General features: G+C 47.0%; 1 protein-coding gene across 1 annotated transcript in view; it reads right to left on the minus strand.

Moving 5' to 3' along the window:
- ITGA5 (integrin subunit alpha 5) overlaps window positions 1-21,179 on the minus strand; it is a 239,741-nt gene extending 218,562 nt beyond the window's left edge. Inside the window, exon 1 of the mRNA XM_033937236.1 lies at window positions 20,748-21,179. Coding sequence (XP_033793127.1) covers window positions 20,748-20,917 — 170 coding nt within the window. The 5' untranslated portion in view covers window positions 20,918-21,179. The remainder of the gene's footprint in view (window positions 1-20,747) is intronic.
- Between the last annotated feature and the right edge of the window lie 2,806 nt (window positions 21,180-23,985).

Below are 23,985 nucleotides of genomic sequence, written 5' to 3' on the forward strand. Positions count from 1 at the left end.
TTTTCAGTCACCGAACCCTCCCTCTCAAATGCTTTGTGTGGTGCAGTGGTTAGAGCTACAGCCTCAGCACCCTGAGGTTGTGGGTTCAAACCCCACACTGCTCCCTGTAATCCTGGGCAAGTCACTTAATACTCCACTGCCCTAGGTACATTACATAGATTATGAGCCCATACAGGTATATTAGAGAACTAGTCTTTAAGCCCGTTACATTAACAGTTGCTAGAGCAGATGTCAGTCTGTCTGTTTTGTTTTCTTTGTCTCTCTCCTTGGACGCTGTCTGTGTGTCTGTCTGTCATTCGTTCTGTCTGTGGCTCTCCCTGGCCCCCTTCTATCTCCCCCCCCAAAGCAATGCAAGATTGCTCCCTGCCCCCCAGCACACCCCTCCCCACCTAAAGCAAAGCAAGTTTGTTCCCTGGCCCCCTTTCCCTCTCCCCCACTCCAACTTCCCTGTGTAGCCGCAGCATTTCCCTCCCCCCCTCCATTTCCCTGTACAGCAGCATTTCCCTCCCCTCCCCCCACCCCACTTCTCTGTGTAGCAGCATGTTTGTTTCTGGCTGGCTCCCTTACCCTTTCAACGCACAACAACCAACCTTCCTCTTCCCCGGACCCGATCTCCACGCTCCCGCCCCTGTACCGCGGAACACATGAAGCATCCAGCAGGTCGGGCAGTGCCAGCAGCCAGGCGCGGTACCGCGGGGTCGGCAGCCCGTAGGCTCAACTGTAAGGCGGTCGTCGTCGGGCGCCGTTGAAAGAGCTGCACAGTGACGCGCCTCCAGCTAGCGTAGGCGCCGTGAGGACTGGCACAGAAGCACACCTTGCAGCGCCAGGAATCACGAAATTTCAAGAGCGCATGCGCACTCTAGGGGTTTTATTATTATAGATACATAAAGAACTCCTATAAAAGCAACCCTTCGTAGTTCTTTCTTTTCCAGCTCTGTTTCTCCTGAGGGTTTCTCAGACTGGAAAATAATTAAGTGAAGACTCGTCAGTGTACTACAAAGGGTTGCTTTTATAATATACCTGTATGAGATTAGTCCGATTTGGACTTCTGATGAAGACTTGAAAGCCGAAACACAGCTTGTGTTGAGTCCTTTATGAGAACTTTTTTTTTTAAATCAGTAAAGAACTTTTCTCCATTGTGCCTGTTGGACTCCCACTTGTTTGTAAACCTAAGCATGCCTATGCCCACTTACATTAATATTCTATAACTACCGTATTTTCACGCAAATAACACGCACCCGTATAAAACGCGCACACGTGTATAGCGCGCAGAAATCACGATGATAAGCACAAAAACTTTGGTATAACGCGCTCACGATTATACCGCGCATGCTGCCCGACTCTCCGTTCACCCCCCTGACTTCCGTGCACTGCCCCGCCTCTCCGTGCGCTGTCCCGACTCTCCGTTCACCCCCCCCTGACTTCCATGCACTGCCCTGACTTTCCGTGCGCTGTCCCGACTCTCCGTTCACCCCCCCTGACTTCCGTGCACTGCCCTGACTTTCCGTGCGCTGTCCCGACTCTCCGTTCACCCCCCTGACTTCCGTGCACTGCCCCGCCTCTCCGTGCGCTGTCCCGACTCTCCGTTCACCCCCCCCCCCGACGTCCGATTCATCCCCCCCCCGGCAGGACCATTCGCACCCCCACCCCGAAGGACCGCCGACTCCCCGACAATATCGGGCCAGGAGGGAGCCCAAACCCTCCTGGCCACGGCGACCCCCTACCCCCACCCCGCACTACATTACGGGCAGGAGGGATCCCAGGCCCTCCTGCCCTCGACGCAAACCCCCCTCCCCCCCAACGACCGCCCCCCCCAAGAACCTCCGACCGCTCCCCCAGCCAACCCGCGACCCCCCCTGGCGACCCCCACGAACCCCCCCACCCCCCTTCCCCGTACCTTTGGTAGTTGGGCCAGAAGGGAGCCCAAACCCTCCTGGCCACGGCGACCCCCTAACCCCACCCCGCACTACATTACGGGCAGGAGGGATCCCAGGCCCTCCTGCCCTCGACGCAAACCCCCCTCCCCCCCAACGACCGTCCCCCCCCAAGAACCTCCGACCGCTCCCCCAGCCGACCCGCGACCCCCCTGGCGACCCCCACGACCCCCCCACCCCCCTTCCCCGTACCTTTGGAAGTTGGCCGGACAGACGGGAGCCAAACCCGCCTGTCCGGCAGGCAGCCAACGAAGGAATGAGGCCGGATTGGCCCATCCGTCCTAAAGCTCCGCCTACTGGTGGGGCCTAAGGCGCGTGGGCCAATCAGAATAGGCCCTGGAGCCTTAGGTCCCACCTGGGGGCGCGGCCTGAGGCACATGGGCCCAACCCGACCATGTGCCTCAGGCCGCGCCCCCAGGTGGGACCTAAGGCTCCAGGGCCTATTCTGATTGGCCCACGCGCCTTAGGCCCCACCAGTAGGCGGAGCTTTAGGACGGATGGGCCAATCCGGCCTCATTCCTTCGTTGGCTGCCTGCCGGACAGGCGGGTTTGGCTCCCGTCTGTCCGGCCAACTTCCAAAGGTACGGGGAAGGGGGGTGGGGGGGGTCGTGGGGGTCGGCCAGGGGGGTCGCGGGTCGGCGGGGGGGGCGGTCGGAGGTTCTTGGGGGGGGACGGTCGTTGGGGGGGAGGGGGGTTTGCGTCGAGGGCAGGAGGGCCTGGGATCCCTCCTGCCCGTAATGTAGTGCGGGGTGGGGTTAGGGGGTCGCCGTGGCCAGGAGGGTTTGGGCTCCCTTCTGGCCCGATATTGTCGGGAAGTCGGCGGTCCTTCGGGGTGGGGGTGCGAGTGGTCCTGCCGGGGGGGGGGGATGTATCGGACGTCGGGGAGTCGGCCGGGCAAGAGGGCTTGGGCTCCCTCTTGCTCCGATCGTGGATGCGGGTGCGGGTGGGAGCGCGTGCGAGTGGTCGTTCGGGGTGGGGGTGCGAGTGGTCCTGCTGGGGGGGTGAATCGGGCGTCGGGCGGGGTGGGAACTATGTTTGAAAACTTTCGTATACCGCGCTCACGCATATAACGCGCGAGGGGTATGCGCGGTAGGTAAAAACGCGTATAACGCGCGCGTTATATGCGTGAAAATACGGTAGTATTTTAGCCCGTTACATTAACAGGTGCTGGAATATATGTCTGTCTTTATTTCTGTCTCTCTCTTTCCCTCCCGCTGTCTTTCTTTCTGTCTGTCTCTCTCCCTGGCCCCCTTTGTCTGTCTGTCTTTCTGTGTGTCTCCCTGCCTCTGTGTGTCTCCCTGCCCCTGTGTCTTTCTTCTTTTCTTTCTGTCTCCCCTTCCTCCCGGTGTCTGTCTTTCTTTCTATCAATCTGTCTCTCTCTCTGCTTCCTATGCAGCAGCATTTCTCTCCCCCCACTTCCCTGTGCAGCAGCCACAGCAGTATTCCCTCCCCATCCATTTCCCTGTGCAGCAGCCACAGCAGCAGCATTCCCTACCCCTCCATTTCCCTCCCTCCACACCACTTCCCTGTGCAGCAGCAGCGTTTCCCCTACCTCCCCTTTCTCTTCCCGCAGTCTGGCCGGCTCCCTTACTGCCCCCCCTTCCCTTCCCGCGGTCCCGACAAACCTGCCGATTCCAGCAGCGTGTGCACGTCCCTGATGATATCATCAGAGACGCGGCAGAGCAAATCAGGGCAGTAGAAGGCCCCGAAGCAGCGTGTATAGAGTGCTGCACACACTGCTGGAATCGACAGGTTTGTAGTCGGGACTACGGTAAGGGAAGTGGGGGGGGGGGCAGTAAGGGAGCCATGTCTCTGTCTCGCAGCGGGCTTGCTGGCTCCGGCCAGCCAAAGTTCATTTTTTAGTTCAAAGCCGACGCTGCGTCTCCTCTCTCAATCCCCGCCAGAGTCGGAAGTCTTCTCCGACTCTGGTAAGGTTCGATAGAGGAGCCGCGGCGGGGGCTTTGAACAAAAAAATGAACTTTGTCATGCCGGAGCCAGCAAGCCCACTGTGAGACAGAGAGATGCGTGGTAAGCTCACATGCGCACTCTGCTGGCCATAGAACTACAGATCAGGCAACACGGCGTTAAGAGTGCGAATGCGCGCTTAGCATTTTATTATTATAGATGGTATCCTGATGCACAGTTGCCCAGCATACGGCATCAACACGCCTAAACAGAGGCTCCAATTTATAGCGCTACCTCCAAAAGCAGACAGCTGAAAGCACACGAGAGACCTGAAAGAGATGAACATGTAATGATTGATCCTCGGGCAACACTCCTGGAATCCCTGTCATATAACATGTAAAAATGTCACACACAGTTGAGCCTACCTAGATATCCTGTCTTTGATTTACATCTTAACACAGCTGTACTGAATTTATAACAAGTACTAAACAGTTTCACAGATTTATTTATTTTTTTAAAGTTGTTAGTTTTTAATGCCAATCTAATATAATGCAATCTAATATAATAAAACGCTAGGCCGCGCATGCGCACTTCCTATGTGTGCGCTGGTTTTCCGTGAGCTGTAGCGACACATAGGAAGTGCGCATGCACGGCTTACAGTCTGGAGCGGTGAACGGTGGCTACTCTCACGATCCCCGCCTGCGTTTATTGCTCTTGACGTCGCCGCAATGTAGGGACCCGCAGGTAGGACTGCGCATGCCCCTACAGTACTCTCTATGCTCTCTCTCTTCCTCCCCCCCCCCCGAGGAGGATGTCGGCCGCGGCGGCACGAGTCGGATGTCGGCCGCGGCGGCACGAGTCGGATGTCGGCCGCGGCGGCACGAGTCGGATGTCGGCCGCGGCGGCACGAGTCAGATGTCGGCCGCGGCGGCACGAGTCAGATGTCGGCCGCGGCGGCACGAGTCGGATGTCGGCCGCGGCGGCACGAGTCGGATGTCGGCTGCGGCGGCACGAGTCGGATGTCGGCTGCGGCGGCACGAGTCGGATGTCGGCCGCGGCGGTTGCTGGCCGCGGCGGCTGTCGGCGGCTGCAGGCCGCAGCAGCCAAACCCAGAAAGCATTTTAACATAAGTAGGAAGGAAGGTATGAGGAAGGTATGGGGGGGAGGAAAATACTGCACAGAGAAGTGGGGTGGGAGGGAAATGCTGCAACAAACGGAAATGGAGGGGCAGAAAAGGGGTTGATGGACAGGGGAAGAGGTGCTGATGAACAGGGAGGGGGGGGGCAGAAAAATGAAGACAGGCCTATTGCTGGACAGATGATGGACAGGGGGAGGTAAAACAAAGGGAGAAGGGCTTCTGCTGGATAAGGTGAGCAGTGATGGGGTGGTGGAGGACACAGGGGAGGTAAAAGCAAGGGAGAATGGACAGGGGGAGCAGGCAAGGGGTGGTAGTGGACAGCCAAGGGAAAAAAAAAAAAGACAGACAGACAGAAATACAGAAAGCGGCTAAGGAGAGAGAAAAAAAAATAAAGACAGAAACACACACATATTTTAGCACCCGTTAATGTAACGGGCTATAAGACTAGTACAATTTATATACAAATAATGATAATCAACCAAGCACTTATAATCAATCAGTATCTATACAACATAATTTTTTTAAAAAGTAAGCTTTGTTACCTAATTAGGTCCAGCCCGGCAGCTCCAAAGAGCCCTGAACTAAACCAATACTGGGCAAAAATGAGTGGGTGGAGAAGGGGGAAGGGTCCAGAGAGGAACGTCTTGGCTAGGTGAGTTAGGCCTCTCTTTTCTCTTTCCACAGTGTTGATTCAGCTGCAACACATGGTAATTAAAGGAGCTGTTCAGATTTGGATAGAGGAGGTCATGGCCACACATGCAGGGAAAGGCACAAGGAATACATGGTGTGAAAAATGCTCTTGGAGCCAAGGAACTGGTTTAGAAAGTGGATTTTAAGACCAAAAATAATAAAAGAATGGCAATAGATGGGGCCCCGGGGTTTTCCAACCTGGGTTCTCTTTTTTTCTTCATAATTTCCACTGCCACTCTGCCTTTATTCTCCATGTCTTCCCTTCTACACAACTGCCTGCCATGGCCCACTCTCCTCATCATATCCGTTCACTAAGCTGTGGTCCTGGGCATTCATAGCAGCTCCCATCAGTTAGGTGCCCAGGTAACCCAGGGCTTGAGATTTTTAGACGATCAAAGCTAGCTAGAATGTACAATGATTACGACAACAAAATATTTAACTATGTTGTTTAAAACTGCTAATACTGTAATATTAATAATCTTCCACTATAACGTGCTTGAATGTAAGTTCAACACAGATATAGAACAAGCCTAAGAGACTGTGTTGTCTCGCTTCAGAGACAATAATAAAAAATGACTCGTGTTTTGCTCATTTCTGACCTGATAATACATTTTGAAGGCAATGTTAAATTAGAAATAAAACAACAAAAAAAAAAGATGACACCTTTTATTTCTTTTAAAGTGGCAACCACACTCACTTCAGAGAAAATGCATATTACCATATCCATCTGAAGTACCACCCCATGCATCTGCACTGTTCTTTTACCAAGCCAGCAGACTTGCATACAGACCAAGTGGTTGGAATTTTCCCCTTAAAACTTCTTTTTACCACTGCCAAAAAAAAAATAAACCACCCACACAACATATGTACAGCTATGACTTTCTCATCCATTTTAGCTCTGCAGTACTCTATTCTGCCAATGCTGGAGCAGACATGGGATTTGCATGGAGTAACTTGTCAGACTGAAAGTTCTTTGAACCCTGAGTAATGGAGATGTAGAAGGGAGTTTCCTTGGAAAGACAAGGGGTGGAGGCAGATCCAAATATTTTGGCAAAGCCAGACTACCATCAAACACTGGAATAAAAATAAAAAAATAAAAAAAAGATAGATGCAGCTAATGGCTAGAGGCTCTAAGCCAACAGCTGACAAAATCATGACTTCAGCTTCTAACATAAAATTTGGGAATCCTTCCATAGCAGCATCATGGACAAACTTGGCTAAAAATAGGCTGGCTGCAGAACTCTGTGCTGGCAGTGCCACAAGGGGCCATGTAAACCAAAGCATTAACAAGTGTCACAAACCCAAACCCTCTATTCTGGACAGAAAACGTACAAGGTCACTCCAGGACAGATATGTTATGATGCAAGATCAGTGCACTCCGCCATGAATAACACAGAGATGGCCTCAAAAGCCCCTTCCCTACAATAAATGCTGACTCTCAAGCAACTCCCAGAATGATTCACAAAGCTGCGAGACTGAAGGCAGACTAAGGAATAGAATGAGCAAAGCTGCTTCATGGAGAGGGTGGGGAATGGGTAGAAGGGCCTGCCATAGTAATGATGCAGATAAGGAACTGCAGGGAGAAATCTCAGGAGCTGGAAACAAGAGAATGACACGGGGACAAATTTTTCCCCATCCCATCCCCGTGAGTTTTGTCACTGTCCCTGTCCCATTCCTGTAAGTTCTGCCTTAACTGCCCAAGCCTTGGACACTTATGATTTTAAAGTGTTTGAGGCTTATGAAAATGAGGACAGAGCTTGCAGGAATGGGACAGGGACAGGAAAAGAACTCTTTGGGATGGAAAAAAAGAAAAAAAAAAAAAAAAAGAGTTCCCGCAGGGATGGTGAAAAATTTGTCCCTGTGTCATTCTCTACTGGGAACACCAAAGCAAAAGCAGGCTCTCCGATACTGCAAGAGAAATTGAGAAGAAGCATGGAGGTCATCTTGCCATCCTCATATTCCAGGTTTCTACAACTGTATCCTGTGTATCACAAGCAAGCAAGCAATGCACTTGATTTAAAGTCCTTTTTGCCAAAAGGCCTAAACTGTCAAAGTTGAGCAGAGAAAAGGTTTGAACTGGAGAATGGCACGGGGACAAATTTTTCACCATACCCGCGGGAACTCTTTCCCATCCTGGCAAAAATTGGCTAACTGGCACCAAGGAGATTTTCCTTTTCTTGTCCCATTCCTGCAAGCTCTGTCCTCATCTGCACAAGCCTCAAACACTTTAAAATCGTAAGTGGCCGAGGCTTGTGGCGGTACTTGAGGGAGTACAAAGAAGAGCAACCAAACTGATAAAGGGAATGGAAAATCTCCCATATACCGACAGATTGAAGCAGTTGGGACTTTTCTCCCTGGAGAAGCGAAGACTTAGAGGAGACATGATAGAAACCTTCAAGATCCTGAAGGGCATAGAAAAAGTAGACAGAGACAGATTTTTCAAATTAAGGGGCACCACAAGTACAAGGGGGCATTGGGGGAAATTGAAAGGGGACAGGTTTAGAACAAACGCTAGGAAGTTCTTTTTCACTCAGAGGGTGGTGGACACATGGAACGCGCTTCCAGAGGCTGTTGTAGACAAGAAAACATTAAATGGTTTCAAAGAAGGTTTGGATAGATTCCTAGAAGAAAAAGGGATTGGGGGGTATAGATAGGTATAGACCTTTGCTCAGGCAATGGGCCTGATGGGCCGCCGCGGGAGCGGACCGCTGAGCAGGATGGACCTATGGTCTGCCTCAGCGGAGGCAACTTCTTATGTTCTTAAGGAGAGGGACAAAACTCACAGGGACAGGATGGGGAAATTGAGTTTCTGCAGGGACGGGAAAAAATTTGTCCCCGTGTCCGTCTCTAGTTTGACCAGCCAAAGTGCCAGCTTCTCTCTCACACACTCCCACCACAAAACAGGAACAGCACAAGCAGTAGCAGTGCCCGTTTTCCTCTCACACACACCCCCAGGTACAGCACAAGTGGTACAAGCTTCCCTCATACAATGGATGGAAGCGGTGCAGCACAGGGAATGGGAAGGGGGAGGCAATGACAGCGTGAGATTTGCACACACATATTGCCCTATTAAACAAAACACAACACCTGTCGGTACACAGCCAAGACGTCTCTGAAGTGTGAAATTGAGTTTGGTCCCCGATCTCTGTTAAATTACAGTAGTGTATGACTGAGGTAAAAACATGATTAGAAACAAGCAGACAAGACTAAATATATTGAAAACTACATGTTTAAAAAGATTATGTGAAGTATCCCAGGAGGATCTAGGAGAGAGTGTATAAAAATTGGCGATGAATAAATTCTGTGAGTGGATTTGGTAAAGGTGTGGGGTAACTATAGAAAATGATGGCACTGGAAAGATAGATTAGATAGAAATCTGATGGCAGATAAAGGCCAAATGGCCCATCCAGTCTGCCCAGCCGCAGCATCCACTATCTCCTCCTCTCCCTAAGAGATTAACTTGACTAGGACAGCACTGTTTGAAGTTAAGACTTGTCAAACAACTAAAAACCTTCTTAGATTCACAAGTATCCGATAGTCAGTATGTGTCTTTGGATTTGGGAGTATCTGCTAGATTTAAAAAAAAAAAAAAAAAGCTTCAGATAATTCAGAATACTGTGGCCAGATTTGTACTGGAAGGCAATGAGAAAGTGCACTAGCTCCAGTAAAACTACGATGTTTGTTTAAATTAATGTTCTTCCGATAGTTAAAAATCTTTTAGCCTTGGTCTAATACGCAGGTAATCATTCAGACCACCCCAAGTCCATATGATATTACTGTATTACGCTTTCAAAAACATTTTTTTCCAAGACTTCAGCGACACCACTTACTGCTCAAATCCTTTCATGGCTGTAAGCTTTGTGTATCCCTCTTAAAACTGCCTTTTATATACTTTGGTGCAATACTTTGGAGCAATAAGTGGTGTCACTGAGGTCTGGAAAAGTTTTTGAAGCGTAGTACTATAATATCATATGGACTTGAGGAGGTTTGAATATTTAAGTTAATGATCACATAATTATGCATACAGAAAAAATTAATAATTTGTTAATAAAAAAAACTGCAACTCTATCCTACAGATTCTTCTGTATATATGGTGCCCAGGTTAGGTATCTAAAGTTGCACACGCTCCCAAAATGTGCGTGCAATTTAATTCGATAACGAGCCAGTCAATAATTGAATAATTGATTATTGATGCTAATTGGCAACAAGGAGATTTTGCATATATCTGACTCATGCTGGGCACCTAGCTCACCAAAATCCAATCCTTCCTCTCTGAGCACACTACCAAAACCGTTATCCGCACCTTTATCACCTCATGCCTAGACTACTGCAACCCCCTTCTCATGGATCTTTATTTCAATCCATTCAAAATTCTGCCGTGCTACTTATATTCCACCAGAGTCGCTATGCTCACATCACCCCTCCCCTCAAGTCACTTCATTAGCTCCCTATCCATTTCTGCATACAGTTCAAACTCCTCTGCAATATCTCTCTTCTCTTATCTCTCCCTATACTCCTGTCTGGGAACTCCGTTCATTGTTTACCTGACCACACAAAAAAAAAAAAAAAAAGCACTCTCTCAGCACCCTGAGCAGTGTCAGCGCGATGAAAATCGTGAATAATCGAAGTCACAAGTGCTGAACTCACAAATATGGAAGAAGACCTGTACAGTGCTGCTCAAAAAGGGCGTTGACCCTTCCTAAAAGTTGAGCATAGTGTAATAGAATAGGTTAGAATGGCCATCTTGAGTGCTAGCATTTATATCAGTCTTCTGCAGGTGTAAGGGACAATTTCCATCCCCTAACTTTGGGTGCACGCCCTCTAAAGAATAGCTTTTAGTGTCATTTATAGAATCCAACCCATGCCCTTAGATCTTTTAGTAAGCACTGGAGCTGCCTTCTTTAGGAGTGTTGTCCAAAAATAAAGTGGAGGAATCGGGTTTTTAGTGTTGTTGGTCCAGAGAACTGGAACAAGTTAATTAGGCCCTCTTTTACTATGCCATGGTAAAGGTTTCCACCGTGGCCCGGGGCGCTAAATGCTCCGACGCTGCTTTGACACTCATAGAATTCCTATGAGCGTCGGAGCATTTAGCGCCCCGGGCTGCAGTAGAAACCTCTGCCGTGGCTTAGTAAAAAAACAAAACAAAAAAAAGGGTGTGTGGAGGGTTAAATGAGCTACATAAAATAGATGCTCTTATCTTTTAGAGTTAAAGAAATTTGTCTTTGCACACTATTCATATTTTTAAATTTTGGAATGTTCATAGTTTTATATCTGTTTTATTCCAGTTGGATTATCCTTTACTTTCTCCCTCCTTCCTCCTGTTGTTCCCTTTTTTGTTCTTTTCTCTCAAGATTGTAGTTCTACCCCTTTGTCCTTTTGTATATGTTCATCCAAATTATTTTGTCCAACAAGCCCCCAGTACGTCTGTATCTATTAATTTTAGTTATATTATATGTATTTTATATTTTATCTTTTAAGTGGTGTACACCGCCTAAAAGCCCAATTAGGCAGAATAACAAATTTTTAATAAACTTGGAAACTTTCTTCTCTATATCCTTTATTTTATGGCAAACCATTTTGCATGAACTCTGTTCACTAATGGTACAGAAATAATTATGATGATGATTCTGGGCTTCTTTAAAAACATGGTAAATTAGATTCAAATGCAGGAGTGCCAAGCAGCAATCTCAAATGGTCAGTAAAGGACTTGGATTTCAGGACATACCCAATGAATATGCATGAGCTATTTAATCTCTAATGGAGGTAGTTAATGGATATCTGATGCACATTCGTCAGCCAAGTCCTGAAAATCAGAGGAGTCTACAGCCTTTGAAAAATTGCTTGTCCCCCCATCCCAACACCAAGGACCCCACACCACTGGTACTTTCAAGCACTGTAAAGTATCAGGCCTCAAGGAAATCCCGCTGAGAGCAACCTGGATGGACATGTCATTAGAATGAATAAACAGAGCTTCTCAAAACATCTTCAACTGAGGCAAAAAGGAGTTAACTCTACAAGTGCTTCAAAGACAATCTAACAGTCTGCCACAGGCAGGCATCAATCACCAGTACTTTGAACAAATGGCAGGCCCTAATGAGACCTTCATATAGGAGAGTCAAACAGGTTCCACAAAATCTCCCTCAGGTTGTACCTAAAGGCTGCCATGGAGCACAGGCAACTAGATCAGAGTGCAGAGATTCTGTATGAAGGATCAGTCTTCAGAGCCTTAAGTGAGGCCAGGGATCACATCTGCTGTAACCCTATCATCGTTGTCTTTGACAGACTAGCAACAGTGCTGAAGGTGACATCATGACATCCTCTGCCTTATATTACTGATGCATCTCGATGGCTGTAAGAGCACAAACTGCAGATGTTCATATGAAAAGGATTTCCGCTGGACCTTCGGTTAAGAACCAGTGTGTCAGCCAGATGTCTCACTTGGAACATGTTTTGCTAGAATTTATACTTCTGAAGCACAACAAAAGCTTCTGGCAGCAGCAAAGCATCTCACAAAAATGCTATGGGGCTCATAATCGAAACAAACACGTCTAAAAACCCGCCCAAGTCAGCACTTGGGATGACCTAAAAGATAGATTGTCCAAGTGCCAATAATCAAACCAACTTTTTGGATGTATCCAGGGACTTTTTAGGCCTCTGATTGCCGCTGTGTGTCAAGTGCTAAAAGGGGCATATCTGGAGGAGTGGTTGGGGTGGTATTTGGCCAGGGTGTGGGCTGACCTAGACTTAGGGCTCCTTTTACGAAGCCACACCTTTTTTAGCACGCGCTAACCCCTGCGCTAGCCGAAAAACTACCGCCTGCTCAAGAGGAGGCGGTAGCGGCTAGCGCGGCTGGCAAATTAGCATGCGCTATTATACACGTTAAACTACTAACGCAGCTTCGTAAAAGGAGCCCTTAGTCATCCTACAGAGATAATCGAAGGTTTCACGAGACTTTCTGGACAAAACTTATACGTTGTGAGTTAAGATGTAAAAGCAGGTATATAAGTGCCAAAAAGGTATCCAAAGTGACCAGATAACCACTGCAGAGACAATGTAAATACCCCCCACACACTTCCCCAGTGATCACTGACTCCCTCACTCTGCCACAAACATCAGATTAAAAATGTACATACCTTTCTCCGGAACATCAGCACCTGCTATAGGAAAGCCTAGTAGAGTGGCCTTAAGTAGCTAGTGAACCATAGAGAGGAGGACCGAGGCCCAAAAGCCACTCTAACCACTACATTCATGGTGGAAAATGCGAGCCCCCCCCCCAAAACGCTATTGTACTGCCATATAAGTGGCACCTGCAGCCATAAGGGCTATTGGGGTTGTAGGCAGGCCAGTATAGTGAGTTTGGGGGGGTTTCTGGGGAGACTCAACCTATCCTATAAGGAAGTTCTGGTGAAATGTTTAAGTGGCACCCTTTTTATGAAGTTCACAGCAGTGCCCTGTAAGGTGCCCCACTGCTCTGCTGCCACGTCTGGATGGCCACTCCATCACAATGATGGCCTCTCCCACATCCAAATGGTCTTGTTCTGGGCGTGTAGGAATTGGACAAATTTTTGGTTGAAAATGTGGTATAATTGGCCTCTTTAAAAACTTTCTAGGACCCAGTGCATAAATTTATAGTCAAGGGGGGGTTGATATTCAGCGGCCATGAGCTTTTTTTTTTTTTTTGCCAAAGACAGTGTTATTCACAGATATTCAATTTCGGGCCACTGGCATTGAACATAAAAGGTCTATGTGGTCAGCTCTCTCTTACCCAGTTAAGTGCAATACTCAGAATTTAAGCGCATAAAGAAAAGGACTGACTTGTACACGGTCCAATTTAACCACCAAACTTAGGCGTCCTTTTACTAAGGTACATTAACAGATTTAGGACGTGCAAATGATTACCATATATAATCGGAATATAAACTGAGATTTTTGAGCCAATAAAATAGCCCAAAAATGGAGGTCTTGGTTTATATTCAAGTCATCCAGCTGTGCATCCCCCCAGACCTGTTGCAATCCTCCCTTGAGTCTTGGTGGTCCAGCGTTGAGGAGGACAGGAGCGACCTCTCCTGTCTTCTGTCCCAGCTGGCTCTGCACTACCCCATTCCTCTCTCGCCTCCCAGATCCTGCAAAGGCCTACCTTGCACACACTGGTAGTCCAACGGTGAACCAAGGCAGGAGTGATCCTCCTATGCTCCTGTCCTGTGCAGAGTCGCTACAGAAAATGGCTGCCACAAGCTCCCACTGCAACCTCACAAGTTCCCATGGTCTCACGAGATTGCAGCGGGTATTTGCAGCAGCCATCTTCTTTAGATGCTCTACATGGGGTGGAAGCAAAGGAGGATCGCTCCTGCCCTGGTTCACGGCTGGAACACCAGGGGGTGCAGGCAGGGTAGGCCTTTGCAGGTTCCAGGAGGCGGGAGGGAGCTGGGGTGGTGTGGAGCTGGCTAAAATAGGTGATGGGAGGGGTTGTTCCTGTCCCGGCTTACCGCTGATCCACCAGGGCTCAAGGCTTACAACGGGTTGAGGAGTGGGTCGGGGGACGCAGAGCCAGCTGGGACAGGACAAGGAGGGACTGCTCACCACTGGATCACCAATACTTATACTGGAATATAAAACCTTGGTTTATACTCGAGCCAACCTTTTCCCCTCCTTTTTTGGGAGAAAAAAAGGTTACCTCGGTTTATATTCAGATCAATTTATATTTGAGTATATATGGTAGTACATGCTAAATACAAAAAAAACAAAAACATTTATACCTATGAGCTTCTTAGCATTTAGCACATTCTAATCATTAGCACAGGCTAAATCTGTTAGTGAACTTTAGTAAAAGGACCCCTTACTAAGTGGTCTTCACTAATTTTTAAGCCATTTTTGGTTTAAAAGGGCTGAAGGAGAGCCAACAAATATCTTCCTACTTAGGGCCATGATGCCTATAGCGCTTTTCAACATTCGTTCCTAACAGAACACCTGGCCTTGGTCACACAATGAGCCCTATGCAAATACAGGACCACAAACTAAAAGTCCTAATATACACAAATGAAACCCTAAGATGCCAAGCTCTGTGTGCAATATATATCTCAGTACTAAGAGGGTACAAAAAAGGCAGTCAAAATGATAAACAGTAGGAAAGGGTCCCCTTATGAAGAAGGCCTAATCACCTTAGGGCTCTTCAGCATGGGGAAAATTCAAACTAGAGGAGATAGGAGAATAGGGTGAGAGGGTGAGAGTAGGTAAATATGGAGGAGTAACCTAATGGTTAGTGCAGTGGATTTCAATCCTTGGGAACTGGGTTTGGTTCCCACTCCAGCTCCTTGTAACTCTAGCAAGTCAACACTCCATTGCCCCAGGTAGAAGAACAGATTGTGAGCCCATTAGGGACAGAGAAAGTATTCTGCATATACCTCCACCTTTTACTAAACCGCGGTAGAGATTTCTACAGCGGCCAACAGCCAGGAAAGGCCGCGAAGCAGCCCATTCAGAGTGCTGCCGCCGCTGCTATTTTTGGAGGCTTCGGAGTAGAGATATGTCAGTCTCACGGTGGGAGGGAGGGATAGATAGAAAGATGCTGCAGAGGGAAGGCCCGGCCCCGGTGGGGAAGACTGCAAAGCAGCTCAATCAGAGAGCTGCCGCCACTTTAGGAGGCCTTGGAGCGGAGGTATGTCAGGTCTCACCGGGATGGGGGTGAGGGGGGGTCACAGAATTGACAGGTCTGATTTTTTTCAACGAATCAGGGAGCACTAGTGTCAGGGATGGAGTCTGCGAGTGTTGGGGACATTCGGGGAGGGGGGGGCTTTGGGGGTCGATCTTAACTATGGCTTATTTTTGGGGTAGGGCTTATATTAGGAGCATCTAAGGCTTATTTTGGGGGAAACACGGTAGTTAGGCCTTTTTTCAATAGTAACTCTCAAGCAACCAGAAACTAAATTTAACTGACATCTACCAATCCCCATGAATGCTAGCTAACAAAGTCTACTGTTAGTAGGAATAGTCATTTTCCCTTACACATAGTGCTAACACTAGGGGACACTGCCATAAACAAATAGGCAGCACATTTTAAACATTTTGAAGAATGCATTTTTTTTTTTCTCAACAAACTGGAATTTGGTGCTAGAGGATGTGGTGAAAGCTTCTAACACAGCTGGATTTAAAAGAGATGTAGACAGACCCTGGAAGAAGAGCTCATCAGCCAATTTAGCAGCCCTGTATACTGAATAGATTGCAATCTGTTGAGGAGGAATGGTCTCTTACATATTTTGTGTCCAGCACTGTGTTACGTCTAGTAAGCTTAACAGCACATGTTCTTATGCTTAGAGAATGACATAGGGACAAATTTTCCCTGTCCCTGTGGGAACTAATTTTCCCATCCCTGCCCCATTCCTGCAAGCTCTGTCCTCATCTTCACAAGCCTCAAACACTTAAAATCATAACTGTTCGAGGCTTGTGTGCAGTTAAGGCCAGGGCTGTGGAGTCGGAGTCGGAGGAAATTTCGGGTACCTGGAGTCGGAGTCAGAAGTACAAAAAACTGAGGAGTCGGAACATTTATCTACCGACTCCATTTTTGAACTTGGCATACCAATCACGAGCGATTCTTTCAGCTATAGCACCCACTATATACACAGCACAAATGTTGCGAGCAGCTTCTGCGGCCTTAGAACCTTGATTAAAAGCAAAAAGAAGGTGGTGTCGAAAATGCTCATTTCTCTCAACTTGACATTCCATTTTAATGATCTGAAAATTAACCAGTGCTGTGGAGTCGGAGTCGGAGTCTGAAGTACAAAAAACTGAGGAGTCGGAGACGGAACATTTATCTACGATTCCACAGCCCTGGTTAAGGCAGAGCTTACAGGAATAGGGCAGGGGTGAATAAGGTAGAACTTAGAGGAATGGGGCAGGGGCAGCAACAAAACTCATGGGGACTGGATGGGGAAATCGAGTTCCTTCGGACACAGGGACAAATTTTTCCCCGTGTCATTCTCTACTTACACTTACATTATTGCTCTTGGGGTGAACAGAAACAGACAGGGCTTGCATTTGTTGGGAGGGGAAGGAGAGTGAAATATGAACATGCTCGAGATAGAAGCAATATTGCTGAAGGGCTGTCTGGTAAGGTTTACCTTTGCAGATGAAACCAAAATCTGCAATAAGGTAGTCACCACTGATGATGTGGATAACATGAGGAAGGACCAAGCTTGAAGAATGGTCTAGATCTAGAATCTGGCAGCTAAAATTTAATGCTAAGAAATACAGGGTAATGCAAATGGAGTGCAAAAACCCGAGGGAATGGTAGTTTAGGGGGTGAAGAACTTTTGTGAATGAAAGAGGAGTGGGACTTGGGTGTAATCCTTTGTGATCTTAAGTTGGCCAAACAGATTTTTTTTTTTTTTTTTTAAAAAGGTGACAGGGAAAGCTAGAAGGTTGCTCGGGTGCATAGGGAGAGGAATTGCTAGTAGGAAAAAGGAGACAATGATGCCCCAGTATAAGACTCTGGCGAGACCTCATTTAGAATACTGTGTTCAATACTAGAGACCCCATCTTCAAAAAGATATAAACAGAATGGAGTCAGTCCAGAGAAAGGCTACTAAAATGATTAGTGGTCTTCCTCATAAAGTGTAAGAGGACAGATTTAAAGATCTCAATAAGTATACTATGGAGGAAAGGCGGGGTAGGACAATGTGGTAAGATCAGATAGCATAGCTGGTTTTAAGAAAGGTTTGGACAATTTCCTGGAGGAAAAGTCCATAATCTGTTATTGAGAAAGACATGGGGGAAGCCACTGCTTGCCCTGGATCGGAAGCATAGAATGTTGCTACTCCTTGGGTTTTGGCCAGGTACTAGGGACCTGGATTGGCCACCGTAAGAACGAGCTACTGGGCTTGATTGACCATTGGTCTGACCCAGTAAGCCTATTCTTATGTTCTTATAAATACAAATGTGTAATAAAAGCGCATAAGGTGAGTCTCTTTCAATTGAAAGGAAGCTCTGGCACGAGGGGGCATAGGATGAAGGTGAAAGGGCTGATAAGAGTAAGAAGTAACCAGGCCAAAACCCAAAGAGTAGCAATATTCCATGCTACCAATCCAGGGCAAGCAGACTATGGACTTTTCCTCCACAAAATTGGCCAAATCCGTCTTGAAACCAGCTATGCTATCTACTCTTACCACAACCTCTGGCAAATGCATTCAAGAGCTTAACTATTCTCTAGAGTGAAAAAAAAATTGCTCATATTGGTTTTAAAATTATTTCCCTGTAACTTCATCGAGTGTCCCCTAGTTTATTTTTTGAGGGTTAGTATTGGGGTGATCATGATTGTCAGGGGGGGGGGGGTGCAAGGACCTGAAAGCTGATTTGGGAACACAAGGTTGAAGATTTATCTTGGATACCTACCAGCCTTGAATGAACCCTGGCCTGAAGTTGAAGGAGACACAGCCTGCCAGAGAGTTTTGGAACCTCCCTAAAGTTTCTACCCTAGACCCTAGAAATTCTAACACCAACTTTGAATCGGTGTCCATTTTAATCCCAGTTTTTGTGTCACAGGAAAGTAAAGTGACATGCCCAAGGTTGAACAAAGTGGACTCAAATTCAGCTGTGTTGGGGCATCAAACTATTTGATGAAACAGTTTTGCAGACACATGTTCAAATATCACCTCCCACCTACTTGCTTGTCACTTTGCACTTTGATCTCCTAGCATCTCAGGTCTAATCATGGGTTAAAATTTGATAAGGATCAACTCTTCCCTCCTTTTGGAAGGGTTAATAGGAATCAAGTACCAGAACTTAAGTAGTAGGTTCGCCACCTCGGAGGTAACCTTCAGTGCAGTCGTGGACTGTGCAAAAAAATAACCTATGCTTCAATCTCTCATACCGTGTTTGCCACTCAGTGTTTACTGTACCATGTCTTCCATGCTATGAACGCCTGCCTTACTGGTTTTTTTTATTTTGCCAAGTCACTTTATCAGCCATGCTTGTAATACAATGTCTACCATGTCATGTTTTTCCACTCTACGCTCACCATACCATGTTTTGTCATTTTATGTTTTACCATGCTTTGTTAACTATGTTTTGCCATCTCTATCAGACCACGGTTGCCTATGTCTACCACAGAATGGCTGAGAGTGTGGTGCAGGAGTTACAATTACAGCCTGAGCAACCTGTGTTTGGGGACTCAAGCCCACATTGTCCCCTGTGGCCCTGAGCGGGTTCCCCATTGCCTCAGGATAGATTGTTGTGCCCACTGGGACAGATAGGGGGAAAATGCTCGAGTACCTGAATATGCTTAAGTACCTGAATAAATTTGCGTAAACCATTCAGCTTCCCTTGGAGAAAGGTATAGAAAATTGAATGAATAAATAAATAAATTTGGAGAAGTTGCCCCCCCTCTCTCCCCAATGCAGGTTCTACACCAAGCCTTACACAGTAAATTTGAGAGCTGAGATCATACCCCACATACCCTGAGTGAGGTTTATGACTATCATGATTGGCATAAAACTAACCCACTTCAGAGAAACTGCTACCATGACAAAAGTAGTAAAGCAGACCTGGGGCCCAGTACAACTTATATCCAGTTCCTCCAGCTATAGCTGTTGCAGCATACCTACTCCTAATTCCAGTATCCATTCTAGGAGCTTCTGGTGTACATTTAATAAAATCGAAAAGGGGGGGGGGAGTGTGTCAAGGAATCAGAACAGGGTTGCTTCTCATTTCAGGTAATATAGCAGCTTCTCAAGGGCAATGCTAGTAGCTTGGCAGGAGAAAAGCAACCGACCTGGTAAGAAGAGACCGATTTCCTCTGGCAGGAGTGGACAAACTATGACTCGAAACAACTTGGGATAAACCTAAGCTAGGTCTCCGATTCCTGGGGCCGGGTCTCTTTAAGCTGTCTTAGATCCAAGTCTCCCTCCCCCATTGCTATGTCTAGAGAGCAGGATTAATAATTTCCTGAGACTCTGTAGAGGCTGAACACGGAAAGTAAAGCTGCTGCTGCTGCTTCATCAATTGGGGGGAGGAGGGGAGGAATACAAGCATAGTGTAAGCCTAGAGCAGGGATCTCAAAGTCCCTTCTGGAGGGCCGCAATCCAGTTGGGTTTTCAGGATTTCCCCCAATGAATATTCTTATTCTATTCCTTCAAATTTTGAATGCAATTTTTGTTTTAGTTTGGATGTAATCCGCCTCTAACCCCAAGGTAATGGCGGAATAGAAATCACTAATGTAATGTAATGAATATGCATTGAAAGCAGTGCCTGCACATAGATCTCATGCATATTCATTGGGGAAATCCTGAAAATCCGACTGGATTGCGGCCCTCAAGGAGGGACTTTAAAGACTAGAGCTATATACAATGAATGGAAACAAAAGAATTAAAAAAAAAAAACACAACGAGGAAAGATAACAATGGCTAGGAAAATCTGTAAAAAGCCTGCAAGTAGCCCCCCCCCCAAAAAAAAAAAAAAACAAAAAAAAAACCGGTCACCGAGAAAATGAAAAAAAAAAAAAAAGCCAACAAAAAACAGCTAGAACGTGAAATAGAGACGGGCAGGATTTCTGCAGGAGGTCCGACGCCTCCAACTCGTCAGTCTGTCTAGCAAGGCAAGGCAAGGTAAAGAGAAGGATAGAGAAGATGCGAGATCCGAATGCAGTGGGCATGTGTGCACGACAGACACTTGAGAATAAAGCGAAACGATTAAAAAAAAAGGCAAGCGTAAAACGGAGCGGCGAGAGGAGGCGGAACCGCAGGGTGCGCATGAGGGGAAGAAAGTAAAATCACGCTTCTCGACTCGGACTGTGAGCAAAGCTGAGAGCGAGGCAGTTCCCCCTTCACAGGCTGCAGTGAAACATTAACAGGAGCTCGCTAATCTCAGCCCAACTTTTCCCCCCCAAATGTCAGGGCAACCAAATGGCTTTTTGAAGTCCCGCTTTCCCAACAAGGTGCGAGGCTGACAAAAAACGAGCAGCTGCAAACTTTCAGTGAAAACAGAGCCCAGGGTTAGTTTTGTTGGTGGGTTTTCTTTAGGGGGCGGAGGGAGAATGACCTTTACTGCGGTCGGTTCCGAATTTTTTTTTTTTTTTTTTTTGCAAAACTCACCTCTGAGGCTCAGGAAGGTAAAAATCCACAGAAAAGCCAAAGAAGCTGCCTTCAGGTCCGCTGAACACTGCCGAGTTGTCCACGTCCAAATTAAATCCGTTAGCCCAGTGCAAAGCCAGTAGCAGAGAGACGGGGAGAAACCGAATGGGGGAAGCCAACGCTGGCTGCATGGTCGTGGCAAGGAGGAGAAATGGAAGAAAAGAAGGATCTGGTCTGCTTCCCTCCGGCGACCCAACTCCACTCTCTGCTCAGAAGCCCCCTTTCAAAAACTTAGCTGCAGGGTGTTTCCAGCACGGAAAAGTGACTCAGTGGCAGAGGAGGGGTTTCTGCAGCCTCACGAACTTCTCTCCCTGCCCCTTTTTTTTCTCTCTCTCTCTCTGCTGCAGGCTAAAGGGCCGCATGCTTCTCGTTTGCTTTCTTTCAAGAGCAGAAGTAGGGAACTCCGGTCCTGGAGAGCCGTATTCCAGTCGGGTTTTCTGGATTTCCCCAATGAATATGATATCTATTTGCATGCACTGCTTTCAATGCATATTCATTGGGGAAAACCCGACTGGAATACGGCTCTCCAGGACCGGAGTTCCCTACCACTGTTTCAGAGTGTGCGCCTGTATTTGCACAGATTTCTCACCAAGGGATAACGCAATTATTGAAGGCCATTTCATTTTTGCAACTGCTTAATTTGATTACACCAGGGGTAGGGAACTCCGGTCCTCGAGAGCCGTATTCCAGTTGGGTTTTCAGGATTTCCCCAATGAATATGCATGAGATCTGTTTGCATGCACTGCTTTCGATGCAGCTTCATTGAGGAAATCCTGAAAACCCGACTGGATTCCGGCCCTCGAGGACCGGAGTTGCCCACCCCTGGATTAAGCGGCTATCAAATAGCAGAAGAAAGAAAAAAATATATATATATCAGGAAGAAAGAGAGAGGGATACGTTTACAGCAGGGGTCTCAAAGCCCCTCCTTGAGGGCCGCAATCCAGTCGGGTTTTCAGGATTTCTCCAATGAATATGCATGAGATCTATTTGTATGCACTGCTTTCAATGCATATTCATTGGGGAAATCCTGAAAACCCGACTGGAATACAGCTCTCGAGAACCGGAGTTCCCTACCCCTGGATTACACTGAGCATGAGGGGCACCAAAAGGTTTACCTTCTATGTCAGGGGTGGGCAACTCCGGTCCTCGAGGGCCTTCGGAATCCAGTGGGGTTTTCAGGATTTCCTCAATGAATATGCATGAGATCTGTTTGCATGCACTGCTTTCGATGCATATTCATTGAGAAAATCCTGAAAACCCGACTGGATTCCGGCCCTCGAGGACCGGAGTTGCCCACCCCTGTTCTAGGTTAAGCGGCTATCAAATAGCAGAAGAAAGAAAAAAATATATATATCAGGAAGAAAGAGAGAGGGATACGTTTACAGGATGGAGAACAAGTGAAAGGCCATTTACTGTTAAGACGAATTTAGAATGGCCTATTTCAGGTGAACCGTGGATCCCGGAGGCAAAAAGGAAATACACTTCAGTAAATCGATGTGTCTGCCCACCCAGATTCAGCAGCAAGGATCCTTAAATTCCCATTGCTTTTGGCAATAATCTTGCTGCTCCAGAACCAATTTTTATCTGTACTAAAGGAAGACAGCTTGTAACAAGTAGAATTTCTCTCAGTTTGTAGCTTGCCAGCATATCTGGTGTCTCTCAAAATTATTTCTTTGCTCTTTAGACCAGTGACCTCGGTTACCTCATCCCAGTCCAAAATGAACCAAAAGACAAATGAGCAATGACTGGAGCCAGGACAAGCTGCCCAGGTGTTCTACTCTTTAAACATAAGGTCCTTTCAAAATGATACAGAAAGGTTGAAGGCCCCCAGAGTAGCTGTAGCCCTGTCAGCCTTGTTATCTAACTAGGTTACAGAGACTAGGCTCTTCCAGCAGCAGGCTGGCCATGGACACAACCCCAGAATAAAGGATAGGTCCTTTGTGTAAGCCAGGGGTGTCAAAGTCCCTCCTCGAGGGCCGCAGTCCAGTCAGGTTTTCAGGATTTCCCCAATGAATAGGCATGAGATCTGTTAGCATACAATGAAAGCAGTGCATGCAAATAGATCTCATGCCTATTCATTGGGGAAATCCTGAAAACCCGACTGGATTGCGGCCCTTGAGTTGGGACTTTGACACCCCTGTAAGCCATATCAGACACTATGGGCCAGATTCTGTAAATGGCGCTTAACATTTATCACTGAAATAAAAAAAATCAGTGCTAAATGTAGGCATTCTATAGCAGTAGGGTTGTCCAGAAAAACCTTAAGTTGGAAAAACTGTGCAAATTTAAGTTTTTCCCATGAATTTGATTGTGCTTGAATATAATTTAAAAAAAAAATTTTAAGCTCGTCCTGGGGTCACTCAAAGCCACTGTTTATATAAAGCTCTGTTTTTCTTAAAATTGGTTATTCTATTTTGCTTAATGGAGCAAATGTCTTGGTATTATAGCTATAACTTATATGTTTTGACACTCAACAATGATACATTTACGGAGAGGGTGGTGGATGCCTGGAATGCGCTCCCAAGAGAGGTGGTGGAGAGTAACACTGTGACTGAGTTCAAAGAAGTGTGGGATGAACACAGAGGATCTAGAATCAGAAAATAATATTAAATATTGAACTAAGGCCAGTACTGGGCAGACTTGCACGGTCTGTGTCTGTGTATGGCCGTTTGGTGGGGGATGGGCTGGGGAGGGCTTCAGTGCCTGGGTGGATGTAGATGGGCTGGAGTAGTTTTAACGGAGATTTCGGCAGTTGGAACCCAGGCACAGTACCGGGTAGAGCTTTGGATTCTTACCCAGAAATAGCTAAGAAAAAAATTAATAAAATTTAAATTGAATCAGGTTGGGCAGACTGGATGGACCATTCGGGTCTTTATCTGCCATCATCTACTATGTTACTATATGTTAAAAAGACATTTTGGGCTAGATTCTCTAAAGGGTGCCTAACTTACACCCCTCCCCCCCCCCTTGTTACAAAACTATAGCATGTTTTTTAGCTCCGGCCGTGGCAGTAACAGCTCCAACGCTCACAGGAATTCCATGTGCATTAGAGCTGTTACCACCGTGACTGGCACTAAAAATGCTAGCGTGGTTTTGTAAAAGGGGGGTGGGGGGTTTAACTGAAAAAATCCCCTTGCTTCAATAATTGAAAAAAATGAAAATTCCCCCTCCCCCCCTTATACTAAGCCACGGTAGGCAT

The sequence above is a fragment of the Geotrypetes seraphini genome, chromosome 3, assembly GCF_902459505.1.
Source record: "Geotrypetes seraphini chromosome 3, aGeoSer1.1, whole genome shotgun sequence".
NCBI classification, from domain to species: Eukaryota; Metazoa; Chordata; class Amphibia; order Gymnophiona; family Dermophiidae; genus Geotrypetes; species Geotrypetes seraphini.